The sequence below is a fragment of the Castor canadensis genome, chromosome 4, assembly GCF_047511655.1.
Source record: "Castor canadensis chromosome 4, mCasCan1.hap1v2, whole genome shotgun sequence".
NCBI lineage: Eukaryota > Metazoa > Chordata > Mammalia > Rodentia > Castoridae > Castor > Castor canadensis.
The window spans coordinates 2,464,351-2,484,147 of record NC_133389.1 but is presented as its reverse complement, the minus strand read 5'-3'; the positions used below and the strand labels follow the sequence as shown (position 1 = coordinate 2,484,147).

Genomic DNA, 19,797 nt, shown 5'->3' with positions numbered 1-19,797 from the left:
CATGTGCTCCCTGGTCACGAGTGCCCAGTCACCTGAGCCAGGTACCCACCAAGGGAAGAAATCTACTCGCACAGGGGACAAGCATGCACACACGTGCACATCCGTGTCCATGCACGGTGTACCTGTGCACATCCATGCACACATCGAGGCCATTCTCTGCACTTTTAGAAGGCTGAAGACAAGTTTTAAAAGAATGGTCCAGAGGATTTGTTTGTGTGCACCACGGAAAATTCTGAAAGGTAACCAAAAAGGCTCATGTTGTGAAGAAGTTGTAAAGTTTACTGCCAAAGTTCTGATCCACACTAGTGAACACTCATCAGGAAAGAACAGGTGTTAAGGCATGTCACACTGCAAAACCGGTTGTGGGTTAGTTCCTGAGTCATGGTCCCCCCAGGCTGCTTTTAAAAGCCTATGTAGGAATTGATTTTGAGAGTTTTGAGTACCTCACAGCCATGCAAGTCTATGGGAAATCAATTCCCAGACAGAAGCTGGATTCCTGACCTGCCCACAAGGCAGAACGTTCCCCCAGCATCTGAGTTGCACTTGGCAGAGACAGCCCCAAGTTGTCCATGTCTGATACACAAAATCCAAACCAGAAGCCAGGACACAAGTCAGGAGCAGTCACTCAGAGACCTTGAAAGGTGAATGCAGAACTGCTGTCAAAAGTTGTCATTTTTAGGTCTTTTCCAGGGGTGAGTATCAGTGGGAGGGGGTGGGCCTAAGGAAAGGGTGAATGAGGGTGAATATGGTGGATGTATTTTGTATCCATGCATGAAAATAGAAGAATGAAACCTTTGAAAGTGTTCTAAGAAGGGGAGCAAGAGGAAAGGGAGAATGATGGAGTGGATAAATGCAACTAAGATATATTGTAAACACATACATAAATGTCACAATGTATCCTCCCCAACTGTTATATGCTAATAAAAAAGTTGTCATTTACTTGTAACCAGTTGACTAGACCAAACCTAGCTTGCCCACATGTTCTAGGCATTGCCACTTTGGACAAAAACAAGTTGTGGTGTTAAAAAAGAATTTCGAGGGGGAACTAAGCATCAAAATATGTGAAAAGACAGAGCTGGTGAGATTTCTATCCTTCCTTCCAGACCCAGGATGAAGGAGGAGTTCTTCTCACGGGAAGTCCGGTAGACTCTGTCCCCACATGTAGAGGGAGCTCTGCTCTTCACTTGGTGGTGCCTTGGCCTTGGCTGGCCAGGGCTGTACTGGGATGGGGTGTCTTCAGCCATTGAGCAGAGCTTCATCTCACATTCCTGGCTCCTCGTCCTGCTGGTGACTCTGAGGGCTCAGCCAATGGGGCTGCAGGAGGCCCACTGTGCCAGGATGCCTGGTCACCCCCTTCCCAGGAAGGCAGCTCCCTGAGGCCAGGGGTGAGTCAGAGGCTCGAGGCTGTCAATGAAGCTGAGCAGAGATGGAGACGTGGAACAGTGTGGCCCTGGAGGAGCACACAGCACTCTGTACCCCTGGTGAGGGCCCCGTTCCATGTCCAGGCTTCAGAGATAGCAAAAGGAGTCATTCTCACAGTGGTTAGACTGGGAAACACAGTGCCTTCCAGAAAAAGGGTGAGGGCCTCAGACTGTTTAGCTGAGAACAGATGTCACCCAAGAGCAGCTATCCCTAGGGATTCCTAGGCTGAGCTGCCGCACCAAAGGCAGCAGGGTGGGCAGGTGTCTTGTGTTCATGTCCACTGCAGGAAACATGGACTAGTGCATAGCCAAGCACTAGGGACTGGAGACCAGGAGCCCACTGTCTAGGGAAACTGTGGGTTCTCTCTCACTATGCATCCAGACCCTGTGGGCTGGCTGGGCTTGTATGCGCTTTCAGTTCCTGGGCACTGCTCCTCAGTTAAACCCCCAGGACCTCGGCTGCAGCAGATGGACAGGAGAAGCAACTGCCCCACCCTGCACAGAGCACCAGGACAGCGTGCATCACAGGCTGGTGTTCACAGAGCGGGTCGTGTCTGCTGGAGTTGTATGTGGATGGAAAAATCCTCTTGTATGCTTTTAAAACTTACATCTGCATTCCTCCATTTTGTGCTTCCTGCTATTGCGGGGATGACAGGCGTGTACCACCATGACCAGCTTTTTTTCTTGTTGTTGAGATGGGATCTTGTGAACTTTTTCACCCAGGCTGGCCTGGATGAACATCCTTTCCATCTCAGTGTGCTGAGTAGTTAGGATTACAGGTGTGAGCCACTGGCACCAGCTATGTTCTTTATTCTAACCTAACCCTAATCCTAACCCTAATCCTAACCCTAATCCTAACCTTAACCCTAACCTTAACCCTAACCCTTAGGTTTGGATAAGTGACAAAAGACATTAGCAAAACTTTGATAGCTCTCAGGGTCAAAGGGAAATGGACTCCAGAATCACTCAGACAGCGCCCTTCCCATGTGAGGCAGAACAGGACAGGGTGCACAGTGTGGAGGGGAGTCTCCGAGCATCCAGACCAGACTTCTCACCCGGCCACTGCTGATGTTCAGGGGGTGGAGAGGGCCAGCTCTCTGTCATGGGCAAAGTCCATCCTGTGTGCTGTGAAGCTCAGCAGCCACTGTGACTTCTGCCCACCAGGTGCTAGTGGAGCCTCCAGCTATGACAACCAGAAATATCCCCTGACACTGGCAAATGTCCCTCGGGACAAAAACCCTTCCCTGACTGAGAGCCCTGGTTTACTAAGGAAGTACTAGAGAAAGCACTTTCAACTCATTTCCTGATACACTTGGTGGAAATACGTTTTTCACCAAAACAAGTGTCAGAGACTCCCTGCAGGTCAGCAAAGCAGGGCCCCCAGCCAAGGTTCTTAGACAGACATCAGGAGCACCAGCAATGAGAGACGGTGGGCAAATGGAACTTCATCAAAATTTAACAAACCTGCCCTGCAAATGATGTCATCTAAAAAGTGAAAAAAAAAATAACCCCAGGGAATAGGAGAAAATATATGCAAATCACATGCCCAGCAAGGATCAAGTATGCAGAATACACGAAGAACTCTGACAACTCAGCAAAGAAAAGGTGGAAACCCAGTTTTAAAAGGTGGACCAAGGACTTCTCAAAGCAATGAAAAGAAGCCAGCACCATTATCCACTATGCAAATGCAAATCAAAATCACAAGGAGACCCGCCTCACGCACACTAGTATGGCCTTGGCCCAAGACTGAGGGCAGCAACTGTTGGAGAGGATGTGGCAACATTGGAACCCCGGGCTCCTGCTGGCATGTGAAGTGCTGTGGCGCTGGGGAAAACAGTCTGACAGGTCCTCAGAAAGCTAGTCTGAGTTACCAGTGGCTCTGCATTGCACTCCTGGAAATATCCACAAGAAACAAAGCGTCCACACAAAAACCTGCGTGTGAGTGTCCACAGCGGCGTTACTCATCATAGCTGAAAGGTGGGACTGGTGCCCACCAGCAAATGGAAAGAGAATTCGAAGACAGGCTATTCCCAGAGTGGAATATTATTCAGCAATGAAAAGAAACGATTCTTAGACATAATGCATGACATGGATGAACCTGGGAAACACTGCGCTCCGAGAGAACAAAAAGCCACACCCTGATCCCATCCATACAACACACCTGCACAGGGGACTCTGGAAACAGAGAGGATGGGTGGCTGTGGAGGGCGGGGCAGGGAGGGAAGGGGTGATAGCTGAAGAGGCAGGTGTCCTTTGGGGGAAGTCAGATTTTAAAATGGGCTGCATACCTGCGAATGTATTACAAATAGTGCACCATGCACTTTAGATGGGGGAACTGTACGCGTGTGAACTGTGTCCCAGAAAAGGTGGGACACAGGGATGAGGCTGTACCTCAGTGGTACAGTGCTTGACTAGTACACGGGAACCCTGGGTTCAATCCCCACATTGAAAAAAAAAAAGAACAAAACAAAACTAAACCCACCCATAAAGGGTCAGTTTAGAGGAATGAGAGGCACACAAGAGCATTATCTGAGTCTGGACTTCATGCTGGAGGCCATACTGACCCCAGATTGGCAAATGGCTCTTTCACCTACTTGGTTGCAAAGCACACTCTTTGTGAGACCACGCTGTGGTGTGGTGAAGAGTGCAGTATTCTTTAAATAAATAGCAAATGCAAAGAAATGTGCCCAGGATTTTATTTAAACTTTGACTTGTAGAAGTCACACCAAAATAAATATTACCCAGTGTTGCAGTAAAACGGCTTATCAAGGTCTATTGTGGAACTGGACGTCCTGGCTTCTATTCTAGGAATGCAGACACCATTAACTTCTGGCCACCTCAGCTGCCTAGGTGGTACGAAGACAGGGACCTCAGGATGGCAGGAGAGACTGACTGATTCTGCTGTGTGCAGCTGTCACTCCCAGAGCTCCAAGGTCGAGTGAATTTCAAGTTTGATTCAAATGCACTTAAGGTTAATTCACAGAAGGGCATTCACTCAGTTCAAAAAATATTCTACATTATTAAAAATAGACTGAAACCTCTGATCTTATTTTGAAGGTCAATACATTTCCTTCAGTTTTATATAGTACAAGAGTGTTCTTAATCTCCCTAAAATGTTACTCTACCTTCCCCGTGACTCTTATTTATTTGCTTCCTGTAGGGTGGGCCAAGTCTTTGAAGAGGGCCTACTTTCGCTCAAGTCTATCATAGCACAGACACATTTCTGCATAGACACTGAGCCTACCCATCTGAAGCTCTTCAGCATCCTCCCCAGAGCAGCAGGCAGAGCGATGCCTCTGTCGCAGGGGTCAGCGTGAATGCAGCATGAATCAATGTGGATATGCCATTAATTATCCATTTACTCCCCTTCTGACTGCATCACACAGTCAGGTCCTTGGAAAGGTGGAAATCAAATCTTCTTTAGCACAATCAGGTTTCAGGGTGCGAATCAATGCAGTGAGAAGTGGACAGACAGGGAATGTCACATGGACTCTAATTGTACCTGCATGCTGGCTCCCTTGCCCCAAAGGGCCAAACCCAGGTTGCAAAATGGACTTGTCACTTATCTCTCCATAGCATCTTCAAAGCCAGTCTGCCGTCCCTGTGATCAGAAGGCAAGTCACCCGGACAGCAGACCTGCTCCAACTTGCTCTGGGAGCTGGAGACACACCCCACGCGGGTCCTCGTGTCCACACGCTCGACTGCAAAGAGGGTCACCCGTGTTTTACAAAGGAACTGGATTGTGATTGGACTGGCAGGGAGACAGTCTCTCTTGGTTGATCGTCAGGATCAATCAAGGTCCATTCCTCATTCGTAAGAAGTCATGTTGTCCAGACTCCAGACTTCTCTTGATTTGTACTTGATTACATCTTGTCAGAATGTAGTTAAGAGAACACACGAGTTACAAAAAATTATGAAAATTCTCCTTAGGGCATACTTGACTCGTCCAACAGGTCATGTGACAACCAAGTTATCCAGGAAAAGTGCGGATGGGTTTCCCTTGAGTTGTTCACGAAACAGCAGTTTTATTTTATATGCCCATGAAAATGTGATTTTTAAAAATGTGCGCTCAGTCTCCTGGCCTTCAGTTGAATCTAGTTGCTTGGGAGCAAAACCTAGAAGGCCGGTTTTCTTCTAGACAGTGATAATGAGCACCAAGGCCCACCCTGTTCCTGAATGGAATACTTTGTATTTCAACATGATCTGGAAAGAGCCCTTGTCAAGAAGGCTCGACAGAGGGAATATACTCCCTCGATGTTCTCCAAATACCACACCAAGTTTCGTTTTGAAATACAATGCATAAGCCACTTTAAAAAAACAGCCACCAAAATTGCCACAGAGAATACACGGCCTACCAACTTTTCCCAGGCTACTTTATATTTGAGAAGAATAAAAATAAGCGCTTGTCCATCAGCACGGTCTTGGTTAACTCAGTAGAGAAAACCAGAAGTCATGCATTTGTACATGCAAGACATACGCAGGACCATCGCACTGCAAACAAGAAGCTGAGACACCCATGTTACCACCCGTGGAGAAAGCAGTGCCACCAAACCACGTGACTCCTGCTCTCTTATGAGAACTGACCACAGGACACGGGTGGTGATGAATGTGGTACCTACCAGCTCCACTGAGCATGTGGGAGGCTCACTGGCCCTGGGGAATGGCCAGCATTCACGGTGACCTACTTTGTCAAGGAAAATGACATATTTGGAGTGGCTCCTCCCATTTTCTTGTAGTCACCCCTGTCCTGGGATGCATCTGGAGGAGCCGGCTGCACTGCATTCTGCAGAAGAAGCCACTATACCTTGCTGGCAGAGGGCCTGGGGCACCAGGGTGGAGGCTAGGCAGCAGTTAGAGGTCAGCCCTCAGGGGACCAGGGGAGCGGATTCAGAACCATGCCTCTGGCAGAGGTGAGTTTCTGCAACACTGCAAACACCAAACACCACCGAGGCCTCCTGCACATCTGAGTCTCTGGACATGGCCTTCTGTCAGGTGTCTGTGCAGCTGAGAGACAGGATGGTGTGAGTGCACGCCTGCCTGTGAGCAACCTGTGTGGCAGTGGCCCCCAAGTCACCATGGCAGGTTCCCATTCTCACCAACTTGTCTTCCTTATTTCCTTGCATATGTCTGGCCACATGGGACTTGTGGCGGATTTAACTAGGTGGCATTTGATAATGAGGACTCTTTTCCAAGTACAAAGGCTGCAGGACATCAGGATGGACTTTCTCTGTAACTACTTAGCAATTAAATTTTAAAAATATGATAATTAATCAAGGCAGACAGCAAACTGCAGTTAGGAGGAGGCATGTTAGAATTTTCCAGGTGCAGAGCCAGGGTGAGCACGAGAAGCTGTTCCAGTTGCAATATCAGCTGTGGGTCCTGGAGGTCAGAGCCCTGCCCTCCTCTTGTGCACACAAAGACACGCCCACAGACACTCCCGCGCTCGTGCACACACAGATATGCTGACACGTGCACACAGATACACACACACATCACACGTGCACACACACCACGCACACCAGGCACACCACCTCCCATGCCCCACGCATCACACACAGTGACAAAAGGAGGTGACTTTTCACAAGCGTGTTCCAGTGCACAGACAACATTTGTTTCCAAACTTAAACTTCTGAAACCAGGTTGCTGACAAGAGGCCACAAGGACACAGTCTGAACTAAACCTGTTCAAGGGTACAGGTGCAGTGGCACCTCTAGTTTCCTGGCCGGGGATGAGAAGTGGTGGCTGCACCAGCCTCACAGCTAGAGGACTGCTAGGGTAGAGACAGTCTGCCGTCCTCTCCCGGGAGCACCTGCAAGGGTGCACTACATCTGCCTCCACTCCCTCCAAGTCCAGCACCCCTTCTTTCAAGAAAGGAGCGTGGGCTTCACTTTCATGGAGGTCACTCCTGGCCCAGGGATGCATGCTGTGCCCTACTCAGTGTCCTTTTGTTACTCAAATGTAAATCCAAGTTCAAACTGAAAATGATTTCACTTGACGTGAATCCCTCATAAGCTCAGATGCTCTCTACCGTACAAAGCTGGCTTCAGAAAAAAATCTGTGTTGTTTATGCCTCTGATCACAGCCCATCTCTGACCTCACTCCCCATCCTCATCCAGGGCTCCCATGACACATCAGTGCTGCAGAATATTACACAGTAAAGAATAAGGAGGGAAAATTTCCCAAGTCCACCTTGGAGCAGTGGGTGCCCAAGTGTAACTGCCGAGCCCCAGACTCCTGATTTCAGAACGCCAGACCCATTGAGTGTGTAACCCGCAAGGACACCGAGGAGGCTGGGTATCTCCAGCTGCTTCTACAGCTTCATGCTTTTATTTTTATATCACTCACATTTAACAACCAGTAAATATATCTTCTATATTTAACAACTTTTGTGCCCCAAAAGTCTAATAAAACATAGCAGCTTACAAATTTGGTAAACTATGTTTGAAAACTAACACCACTCCCCACAAACAAAAAACAAATCCCAAACCCTTTAGTACAGGTGAAAGAACAGGGGATGTGTGTCACAGTCTCTGAGTGCCCCTGGGGTTTCCTGAGCCCTGAGCCTGAGCTCACTGCCCTGCTGGACCTCGATGCGACCCTGAGACATGGGGCCACACGGGGTCAGTGGGAAGGGGCTGAGCCTGGCACTGGAGTGAGGCAATACCTGCAGGAGGTGGTGGGTGCTGGTTTAGGAGGTGTGTGCTGGCTGCACTGTTGGTTTTATGTGTGTCTGCGTCACAACCAGATGGTATCATGGTTAACAGGGGTTGTTGAGGGCTTGGCTTTGCCAATTGTACTTTATATTGTTAATAATTACATTCTCCCTGGTGAGACCTGTGTCCACCCTTGCTTTACAAAGCCACCTGTGTTCCCAGATTGTCAGATGAAACAAAACTGCCTTTAGAGTCAGAGTTAACCTGTGGCCATTCTTTCCTCCCTGGGAAATGTATAAGAGACTTTCTCTGAGCCCACCCCACAAACAAAAGCATTTGTCACAAAAGGCACTGGAGAGTCTGCCATGAGTTGGGAACTCAGAAGGACTATTTTCTAACATCAGTAAAAAACTCTGCATCTCAAACAGACCGGCTCCAGAAGTCACTGGCCCTGAGTGCCCACGAGGGCTCACTGAGTCCAGGGTTGGAACCTAGCTCTTTGCATGTCCTCACTGCGAACATGGTTCTAGGAACCAGCTTGGCACGGGGTGGGGGACAGGGGAGGGGGGCTTCGCACATGTCTCAATCAGATGCAGACCCACTTTGAGTTTCTTAGAATGGTGATCAGGTGATCAGAGCAGATTCTGGGAAGGCCTGGTTAAACGGAGAAGTCTCTCTGTGTTACTTTATTCCTCTTTGGAGGAGCTCAATGAAGTTCGAAGCACTCAGCAAACTGGAGGGGCAGACTTCAGAGTCCGTTGCCCCAGAAACAGTCTATGGAGATGCTCGCTGTGTTTAAGGGTGTGTTTCGCTGGTCTACACGAGCACACTTTCATGGGAATATTAAGCAAAGAAGCAAAATGATGGACGCTAAGACCCTTGCGGGGGTGGGAGGCACACTTGCTCTGTGGTTTCCAGCCCACCCGCCTGGCCTCACTTCCTGACATTCCTGTGTATTTGCGTCTGTCAGGACTTTGCCCCTCTGAACACAACATTCACTTTTGCACAGTCACAGGACTTTGGGAAAGATCCCATTTTTTTCTTTCATCGATTCAATGGAGCTGCAAGGGGACTAAGGGTAGCTGTGCTCTCTTAAAGGGCCGCCATTCGCCACACACGGCGACATCTAGATTACTTAAAAATAATGACATTGAAAATTCTACCCTTCGGTTGCAGCAGCTATGTTCCTTGTGCTGTTACCACGTGTCTAACGGCTGCTCCAGTGGGCAGCACAGATGCAAACAGTGCCACGGTGTGGAAACCCGGATGGAGGCCCAGATGGAGGGCATTGGTGCACAGAGGACACTGATGCACAGAGGGCATCGGTGCATGGATGACCGCTGTGTGTGCTGCAGCCTTAGGCACCATCCACACTAGACACAGTGAGAGATAAAGTCTGTCCACACACCCACAATGGAAGAGTTTTCCAGACATTGACTGGGGGTTTCCACATGTCTGTGTCACACGAGGTGGGTGAGGATTGGTAAGTATCGCAGCCTGTACCTTTCAGTCCCCTAAGCAGTTTTTGTTTTCATTGCTGGGGAAGGAACCTATAGCTGTGCATATGTATAGGGGGCAAGCGCTCTGCCCCTGAGCCACACCCCAGACTTCCCCTAAGCTCTTCAGCTCATTTTGAACAGGAACTTAAGAATCATCTGAGTTCTCAAAACCTTCACGTGACTTGCCTAGAAAATGGAAATGATCCACTGATGGACATAACCATCAAGTCACATCGAAGTCCTATATCTGCCAGTGCATGCCCAATGCAGGCACAAGTCTGGGCTGAGGAGGGAGGGAGTGTCTCATTTCCAGGTGCCTGTGGCCCCGCTCCTGTGAGGCAGATGGAGTGCACCACCTCAGGAAGCACAGTGTGGGACTGCGAGGTCTTGTCCTCCAGGAATGAGGATGGACAGGCTTCTCCCCTCTTCACTGGTGATGTCACCTGACTGTGCCTTGTGGGACCTGCGCTGGAGCCCTTCATGACAACTGGGCTAGATTCAGCATTCAGCAACATCCCTGCCACCAGCAAAGCCCACTGCAGGACTGAATTTTTCATGGGGAGAAGAGACGCCTGCGCACGACAGGCAATGGGGACCAAGGGCAGCTTGGATCCACTCACCTCACATTCCCGAGGCAGCTGCGAGGGGCAGCGCCTCCTGCAAAGCTGAATAACCTGAGGCCATTCTACCCTAGGGATGGAATGCTAGAGTGTGTGTGACCCATGAAAGCCCAGCCAGGAGGAGCAGTGGCCACCGGGTGCCCAGGTATTCAGGGAAACATTGTCTGGGTCACAGTGAAAGATGCTACTTCATGTAATGGGAAGAGCTGAGTTGCTTCAATGCCTCTGTGTTGATCTGCAAACTAAATGCCTACTTTCTCAGCATGCCAGTCTAATATCTGGAATCTCATCAAGAGAGACAGGTCTTAACAATGATTAAATATGCAAATAGATTTGCCAGGCTGGAGTCACCCTGGAGAGGTGCAAAGTGCCTTCCTCCTGAGTCCAGAAACCCAAAGTGAAAGATTTAAACACTGACAGACAGGACCTGGACCCTGTGAATCCCAGACCTTCTGGTGGGTACAAAAGGACTTGGAGAGAGCTGAGGAAGGGCAGAGGACTCCAGAGACCAGGCCTGTTCCAGAACCTTCTCCTGACCCCCACTGAGCAACACTGGTGAGCACCACCAGAGATGCCCAGGGCCCAGCTCTGCAGTCACCCTGAGCCCAAGGGGTGCTTTCCAGGGCCACGACTGGTGGGGCTGAGCCCATTGAGAGGCAGAGGTTTAGTTGGCTTATTGGAGTTTTTTGGTGGCACTGGGGTTTGAACTCAGGTCTCACACTTCCTAGGCAGGCACTTTTACTCTTTGAGCCACTCCACCAGCCCAGAGGTTTGCTGGGCATCTTTTCTTGTCCTGGCCTGCTGTCCTCCCCATCCTCTGTCCCTCCCTGGCTTCTTCCTTCCTCTCTCGGTCAGTTTCCATTCTGTAATCTTTGTCCTCTGCACAAAAGACAATGATCACTGACTCTTCTGTAGGACACACAGCAAGGAATAATGGCATTCCAGGTCCTGGCCCTCAGGAGACAACACTCAGTCAGGCCATCTGCCGAGACCAGTGTCCTTGCCACAGCCCCAAAGATCCTCCACATGTACTAAGAGACAGAGGCCCTCCAGCCCAGCGTTCCTCCTTGTAAACATGGAAATACCAAGGATGGTGAGGAGCCCAGCCACCCCCTCAGTGACAGGACTCCTGAGAAGGACGCTGGGCTTCCAGCAGTCACTCTGAGAAGTGCGGCAATGTCCAGGCAGCTCCAGGCTCTTTCAGAACACAGGGCTCTCCCTCCATAGAAGCTGGTGGAGGGGAGCGTTAGTGGGGCCTCAGAACCCTCAGTCTCAGCCATCCTGAAGGTGGGAGAGTGTTGTAGAAGGATTTTTATGAAGGGTGTCCCATCTGTTCTCACAGCTGGCCCAGTCCTAGGGAAGCAGGGCAGAAGTGCTGTGTCGCTTCCCTTGAGTGTGAAGCTGCTTGAAGCTGTCCTCAGGCCCTTGTCCCCAACACCTGTCCACATTCCCCTCGTGACTCTGAAAGCAGTTTCACAATTTTGTTGCTTTTTCTACCACAATGTGAAATATTTTGGGGACAGCCACAGGGTCTAATTTTTTCTTCTTAAAACAACAACAAGAGCTAGAAATTAGTGTAGTGACTGCAACCCAAGCGTATCACCTGCTGGGCATCAGTGTGGCCCCTTGAGTCCTGCACACATCAACTTCTCCACTGCCGGTAGCCATGCCTCCATCACATGGAGGAGGGTGCTGAGTCAGGAGTTAGCCAACTTGCCCCAGGTCACCTAACTGGCTGGTGGTGAGCCAGACTTCATTCAGGGTCCAGCAGGGTCCAGCAGAGCAGATACTTATGAAGCACTTTTTAATGTGTGAATGGATGGATGAATAGGTGTAGGGATTAGCAAATCTAAACTACTCTTTGTCATCTGGACTTGAAAGAACGTGATCCTCTTAGCAACTAGAGACAGCCTATTTGGTCAGACAACTTTAAGGGTGATAAAACAGTAGATGCTGGTCTTTTAGGTGGAGCCTGTGCTGTGGGTGGAGCCTCGCTGTGGGTGGAGCCTCACTGTGGGTGGAGCCTCGCTGTGGGTGGAGCCTTGCTGTGGGTGGAGACTGATGTGGGTGGAGCCTTGCTGTGGGTGGAGCCTGCACTGTGGTGGGGTCTGCCTTGTGAGTGGACTCTTCCCTGTGGGTGGGGCCTTCCTTTAGGTGGATTCTTCCCTGTGGGTGAGGCCTGTCTTGTAGGTGGAGCCTGCCCTATGGATGGGGCTTGTCTGAAGGCTGGGACCTGGAAGGTTCAGGGGCCTATGGAAGAAGGCAGAAAGTGTAATTTCACATAGGAAATACCCAATATGGCTTCATAGGTTTGAAATGCTCTGTTATTCTGTGAGGGAAGAAGACAGGATGAGAAACTGGGCTGTTAGTGTGGAGTCTCCACCCTAGAGGCATCCATCTTAGGGGGAGGCTCACAGGTTAGTGCTGAGTGCAAGGCCAAGGATGGAGAATTTACCTTCTAGTATCTCTCAGAATTGCCCAATCTCTGCTAGAATTTATCAAGTAATATGTAAATTATAGACTGAATTTTGTCTTCTGAAATTCACATGTTGAAGTCCTGGCCTGCAGCACCTTAAAATGTCTCTGTTTGGAGATGGAACTTTAAAGAGGCAATTCAGATAAACTTCGGCCCTTAGGGGGTCCTAATGCGACATGAGTGGGGTCCTTATGAGAACAGGAGAGCAGGACACAGACACAGACCACCGAGGACACAAGGAGAAGATGGCGTCCACAAGCCAAGGAGAGCTGACCCTTGGTCTCAGACTTCCAGCCTTCTGAGCTGTGAGAACACAGTCTTTCCTTGTGTAAGCTGCCCAGGCTGTGGTGTTTCATTATGGCAGCCCCAGGGCTCACACAACCTGCAGGTAGTGTCTACAGAGTGCCTGGCTTTTGAATGGCACTCTAATTAGCATCAGTGCTGGCCTTGATGTCACAGGTGGGTCGCTCACCCACACTTACTGGATCATTGGCTGGAGGCCTAGCTGTTCCTAGAATATGCCACAGAGCAAATCCACAGGAGAAACAATGCAGGAGAAAGATGGGGAGTCATCCAGTTAACAATGGTCTCTGTTCTAAGCACATAGGCTCGTAGGCTCCTCAGAGGAAGAGACATGGGCTAAAAGCTTGTGGGACCGGTTTTCTTCCAGAAGTCCCCATTGGCAGTTCCTGAGTGCCAGGTTTAAGATCTCCAGAGCAGCTGGCACCACTTCCCACTCTGGTTCTGCCAACTTACTATCTCATAAGTGGAATCCAAGAGCAAAATGGGCAGATTGATTAAAAGCAGGCAAATTAGTGGGATGGGGCCATTTGCAAATCAAATGCCACCACGGCCAAGAAAGATAATCAGAGGTAGGACAGTGATTGCTTTGTTTCTGAAAATAGGAATGACTCTCCTGAGACTGCTCCTGCCCGAGGAGCTGACCTTATTTGTGTGAATTCATTATGAGTCATGAGCACAGTCCCCTGACTGATGACATCCATCTGCCTAAGTGACTTTGGCACCTTGTGTTCCAGGTGAACTGCAGGAACATGGCTCTCTACCGTGTCCTTACCTGGGGCCTTGCCCTGTGGGATGTGGTCAGCAATGCAACCTCAAAAAGTTACTTTCCTCTCATTACTGACAGGACTTCCTTAGCAGGAGAAGCCAGTGACAGAATGTCAAGGCAGTGAGTTCCTAGGGGAAAACCCACACAGTAGACTGGAGGTTTCTGGAGGGAAGAGGCCAGGTGTCTGCCAACAGAGCCCAAGGGTGTCATGAGACTAGGACTCCCCATGACAGAGAAGCTAGTAAACAAGGTGTGATCTATTTGCTCTTTCAAAGGCCAGCAGGTCTGCTATGGACTGGGGATATGAAGGCCTTGGAGACAGCAATGACAGGGACCCTCTCCTTCACAAGCACATGGACCCCATCAGCTAATAATCTGATTGAGGTGGTCTGCATCAAACCACATGGCAAAGGTTCTGGGGAGGAGGTGTCAGGGGTGCCTCTCTACCTCAGAGAGGGAGGAGAGGCAATTGGGAGGGAAGTTGGGGCTTCCTGCTTCAGATCTGCCTTGCAGCTGCAGTCAAGAGGCCCTGTGGGAGGATGAGTGAGGTGACCTCCCCCCATTCTCAGATCAAGGATGACAGCCCCGAGGCAGGCCAGCTTTCCTTGGACTGTCTTCTAAGTGAAACCCACAGATGGCCAACAGGGACTCTGTCACCTAATCTTTTTTCACTCTGGTTCAAGTTCAAATGTTCGCCTATGCCATGCAGCAGCACAGAACATGCACTTTGCAAGGCACCAGATAATTTCTATAATATGTTTTTAGAAAGAGCTCTTCCATGAGAAATTGACCATAGGAATCATATTTTTTAGGTTTTCTGTTTTTTGATTTGTTTATAAATCATCAGAACTTTAAAGATTGGGTCTCAGAAAACCGAGGCATAAAAATAAGCTGCAGGACTGCTTTAAATCTCACGTTGATAGAATTAAAGAAATTTGGAGTATATTGTGGTATTTTTCAGTGTCAAACAAACAACAGGAAAGAGACTTAAAGCCACAGAGAAGTTTTTAGAAACTGGAGTTGCAAACCAGTAATTGTGAAACCTAGCATCCCACAGCCTGGCGCACCCTGATGCAGACAGCTTTCCACTTCCGCTTTTGGTGAGGCTGGTTCCTAATCACACAGACTTTTGTCCAAACCGTGCCCTTCATAGTGACCACACATGCCATTGCTAATGACAACAACACAACCAGCAGCGGCACAGCTCAAGCGTGCGTTAAACCAATGAGTCAGTTATTCGATATTTATTTACTAGAGTCTCTAAGATATCTATAAATCCAGGCAAGACGCAGGTGCCACTGTTCACAGCTTTAATTCACCTGAGTGCAAATGGTATAGCATTACTCACTTGCTTCACCGAGATGATCTGAAGCAAATTTCAGAGGAGCTCATCCACTTGTCTAAGGGAGACATTGCACTCAAATATCAATCAGGCTGCAGAGGTCATTATTACTAAGTAGAATAGTATTGTACACCATGGCAAACAGGTGTTGAGGCCACTGTTCAAATCAGTTCAGTTCAGTGGACATTTAACAGGTTTTTGCATAAGAGGCTGGGAGCCTTGAGTGACAGCATGCATTGCTGAGTGTGGAATTCAAGTAAGGTGTCCAGGAAACGGACAGGTTTCCCTTCCTCCTACAAATTAGGGTGGAGTCAAAGGGTTGAGTGCAACGTGGGCATATTTCCTCACGTCCTAATAATCTGAAACAATTTTCAATTGGTGAAGGAAGGAGTAGACAGAAACTGAAGCAAGGGGAACACCGTGATCTACGTATACATCAACAATGACAGTCACCATGCAGAGACACTGCTGGGGCCAGAGGCAACATGGAGAAACCCAATTAGAGAGGAAGCTGCCATGGCTGGCACCTTGCCAGAAGTACAAAGGTTGACTCTGGTTAGCTAAAGGGTCTCGTCAGATGTGCTGGATGTTTTTTCATTTGCATTTTCCTTGTTTGCTTAGCTGCATTTTCCAAACATCCATGACAAGGTGAGGAAGAGCAGGAGGGCACTTGGAGGGAGGCAGTACTGGAAAGCCAGTCACCATCAGCTTGTAGCAGGGCTGCTGTCACCCTGTGTGGTAGGGACATCTAAAGTTCTAAGGGTAGGAGGATGACCCTAGATGTGGGGGAAGCCTTAGCTAAACAAGTGCAGGTACCTGCAGAGGGAAGAGCCTTGCACCTTGGTTTTGCAGAACAGAACACTGGCGTCTGTGCCTGACTCTCTGAGTCTCTGGGAGACTCAGCCAGGGTTGAGCATGACCCCCACCTGAGAGAGGCTGCAAAATCCACCAGGCAGAGGGCCTTTGCCTGAGCACCAATGCTGGACTCAGAAGGCAGGTCACTGATTCATGCCGGGCCGAGGAGATGGGTCAGACACTTCCCACCCTTTGGCCATCCCTGGGATTCAGCAGGAGCTCTCCAACCATGGTATCTTTCTCTGAGGACCAGAAGGAGAGCCAGAGCTTCTTCCAGAGTCAGAGGGAGTGGGGCCAGGCGTTGGAAGTTATCACAAGAAGGAATTAGTTTTAGCAGCTAAGTAAGGCGGGTGCCCTTAGGGCAACTCCTATAGTCACCCACCTTCAAAGTGTCCTTTGGTTTTGGCTAAAACTTTTCTGGGACAAAGAAACTGAAGATTCCTGGAAGTGTTCTTGTCTACCATCTTTATGACATAAGCTAAGTGTGCCCAGCAGTGTGGCTGCCTGCCGTTTTAACTTTTCCAACATGTGCTCCATGGTTTTGAACTAACTAAGCATGCTGAGGAATGTATCTGCCATCTTTCCTTCTTGAATTATGGTAAACTGAGTGTGCTCAAGAGTGCCCACCCCTACAGTGCTCTCCTGTATGAATATGTTGTTTGTGGGCAGAAGGCACTGCCATTGAAATAGCTCCAGTGCCCCCTTACCTGGCAGGTAGTAAACCTGCCTGCTGTGCTTTGGCCTCACATTGCCTTGGGTAACTTTAGGTCCTTGACCTAATGGTAAATCTCTTCAGTGTCACTCTTCATAACTGGGTCTAAATTTTCATGTTCTGCAACATAGCAGCTAATTAGATAGAGTGAAATTTGAGAATACCACTAAAAAAAAGGGTAATGTTGAAAAAGCAAAAGTATTTTCGAACGGATGCAAGGGAATTTTATAGTCTCTCTTCTCTGTGTGAATGTTCCCAACTCTAGGACCAGAGAGTGAAGGACAGGGCCTTCTTCCTCTCTTCCCATTTCTCTCTCCATCCTCTTTCTGCATCCTTCTCTCTCTCTCTCTGCCTCTTTTTTCTCCCCTCCTCTTTCCTTCCCTACCTCCCCTTCCTTCCTACATTTGCCTCCCAGGTCAAGGTGTACCTACTGACAAGCAATCTTCCCGAATAAATAATAACTAACCAACCGCAAGAACGAGAGCCAGTCACTTCTTGGCATACAGGAGGACCTGAGCCAGCTAAAGTCCACCTTTATCCTCTGCGAGGCCAAGAGCACTTGTGTTTCATAACCCAAACTGAAGTGCACAGCCCATATTTGCTGGCTTGGCCGGGTCTTACCTTGCTGGACTTTTGGGCAGCTAACTCTCGCTTTCCAGCGTGGTTTCCCATCCTCAGCTGATGGGGTCTTCAGAAGCTGAAAGAAAAAGAGAAGGCATCAGCCTGAAAGCTAGTATTTTTAGATTTCTCCACATTAGCTTTTCAACCACAGCACCAATCCTGTGCCATATATAAGAGAAAACCACAGTCCCAAAAACTCAAGAGGCCATCTGAAGCCATCTTACTGCCAAGGCCACCCTGGGTCCCACGCAAAGGTCTGAAAGCAGAGCAGCAGCAATACCCCAAATCTGCTTATCAACAAACAGATCACCATGTCTGCTCACTTATACAGCCATTAAGCCATCTCAAGAAATCCACAGACCATTCGCACACAAACACGTACACTTGGAGCTCTGCCTCACATCCAGGTAACTCGAGGAGATGAGCTGAGATGCCAGAAAAGTGCCTGACACTTCTTAAAATAGAAGGTGGTGGGTAGACGTTCACACTTCCTGCTTGGAAGTGTTTGTGTGATCGCAGAAGAGCAAAGATCACACCAGACTGAGGCTGCTTCTCAGACAAGCATGCAAAGAATCCGCAGAATTTGCAGGGAAGATAAAGTTGGATAAAAACAAGCACGTGACCTTCATTTTTGTTTTTGAACCCAAATCTTAGCAGTAAATACATGCATGTTCCTTTCTAAAAAAGCACAGAGTTAAAGAATTTGGCCAAACCCACCCCAGACAAACTGTTCATTTCATCCTCTCTGGACCTTTGCTGACCATAATCGGTCAGCAGAGGACCACTCGCACTGTGGGTCGCAACCTGGCTGCAGGTCACCTGACCCTTCCAGGACAATGATAAGATACCGTTTGTCATGATGCATTCCTTTTAAAGATGTGAGAACCCACTGCTTGCCGAATGCAGGAAAGGTAACAAAACTAGTCACCTCCTAAAACAGGAGGGGGAATTTCCAAAATATTATGTAGCTTGGCTACAATGCCCACTTTGTTCCTTAAAAGTCACTCTCTAGAGGAGAACATTGCCCAACCCTGGCTTTCCACCTCCCCTGTCACCAGGTGCCCTTTGGTGACTGATGACAGCTGGGGACTCTTCCCTAAAGGACCCAGTCATCCCAGGTGGTGGAGGGATGGCTGAGGAGAGAAGCAGGACGGTGCTACCTGGGAAAACAGGGGGCTGTTGTTTGTATGCGGCTCGGCTGGCTCCAGACCCCAGACCTCAGATCCAAGTGGAGATGCTGTGTTGACACTCCAGTCTCCAAACCAAAACCCAGCTGTTATCTGACCTTCAGGCCAGGAAGAGATAACAGCCGAATTCCCAGTTTCACTTGGCGCAAGAGTGGAGTTCCCTCAGCTGTAATCCTTTTACAAAAGTGACATAAGCACTGATGTTTCCCAATCACTGATTTCTATTGTCCTGGCACTTTGACCTCTTCTTACAGGAAAGGTAACTCTGAAATGACCAGTGTCTGGCTCTTTGATTCTGCACTTGTGTCTATAAAATCAACTTTTGCTCAGCCCATATGGATACTTGCTCTACTTTAAGGACTAAAGTGTTACTCAATTCTACAACTGGAAGCAAAGCCAGTATGGTAAAAGTATGGAATGCCTCAGAAAGCCAGGTGGACTCAGGTCTCCCGTGGATAACTGAGGAAGCTGTTCATAAAATAGCAGAGGAAGACATGGGGATGGGGGAGGAAGGGACACTGGATTATAAAGAGACTACTGCAGACTTCTAGAGTGATCAGACTTTAAGCTGGCAGGGTTGCTGAGTTTTGATAGGTTTGCAGGATTATCAACACTTTGTGTCCAAAGAAGAGCTAAAATGAAGCACAGGCAGGATGCATTAGCCACCTGATCCACTGGGAAGCGATCTGTCTTGTTTGGCTTCTGTTTTTACTAATGCCCTCCTGAGGCAGCCTGAATCCTAAGTACCACCATGATGGAGCTGGCGGAGGACTCGTGGGTGAAGCCCCTAGCTCGTCCTGCAGGTCAACGTCCAGGCTGAGCCACAAAGGGGCACGAGGAGAAAACACCTGGCTCCTGAGTATTTAACCACCTGACTGTGGGTGGAATCTCAGCCTGTCTATGGTGCAAGTAGGGCAGATGGGACCCAAGTCTCTACCCTACAACCTCGGCAGGGCTCTGCTCCCTGGGATCAGGATGAAATGTGCAGGCTGCGGGCGGTTGCAGGTGGGTGTCCTGAGGGGCTGCCGTGGGCTGGTTAGGGTGTGGGGTTCGTGGGTTCCTGCCTGTCTCCTCTGCTCGGGCCCTGGCAGCACGATGGGGCAGGTGGTGAACTGTCAATGGGACATGATGTCATGACATGGCTTTTCGTCTGTGGGTACTCAAGCCCACGTCAAGGAAAGGGAAAGGGGCAGACCCTCCAATGCTTTGAGAAGCCCATGAGCTCAAACAAAAGGCTGCACACCACAGACAAGGGTGGCAAAGGGCATAAGAGCACCTGTGCATTCAGGCCACACTGTGTACCATGGGTGGGAGGAGAGGAAGAGAAAAGGAAGAGGAAATT

At 49.1% G+C, this 19,797-nt stretch overlaps 1 protein-coding gene across 6 annotated transcripts in view; it reads right to left on the bottom strand.

Moving 5' to 3' along the window:
• Positions 1-19,797, bottom strand: part of Mbp (myelin basic protein) — a 110,063-nt gene that overhangs the window by 70,791 nt on the left and 19,475 nt on the right. For all 6 annotated transcript variants that reach the window (XM_020165061.2, XM_020165058.2, XM_020165055.2 and 3 more), the window contains exon 2: positions 17,269-17,344. In XM_020165061.2, the coding sequence (XP_020020650.1) occupies positions 17,269-17,319 (51 nt within the window). In that variant the 5' untranslated portion in view covers positions 17,320-17,344. The remainder of the gene's footprint in view (positions 1-17,268; positions 17,345-19,797) is intronic.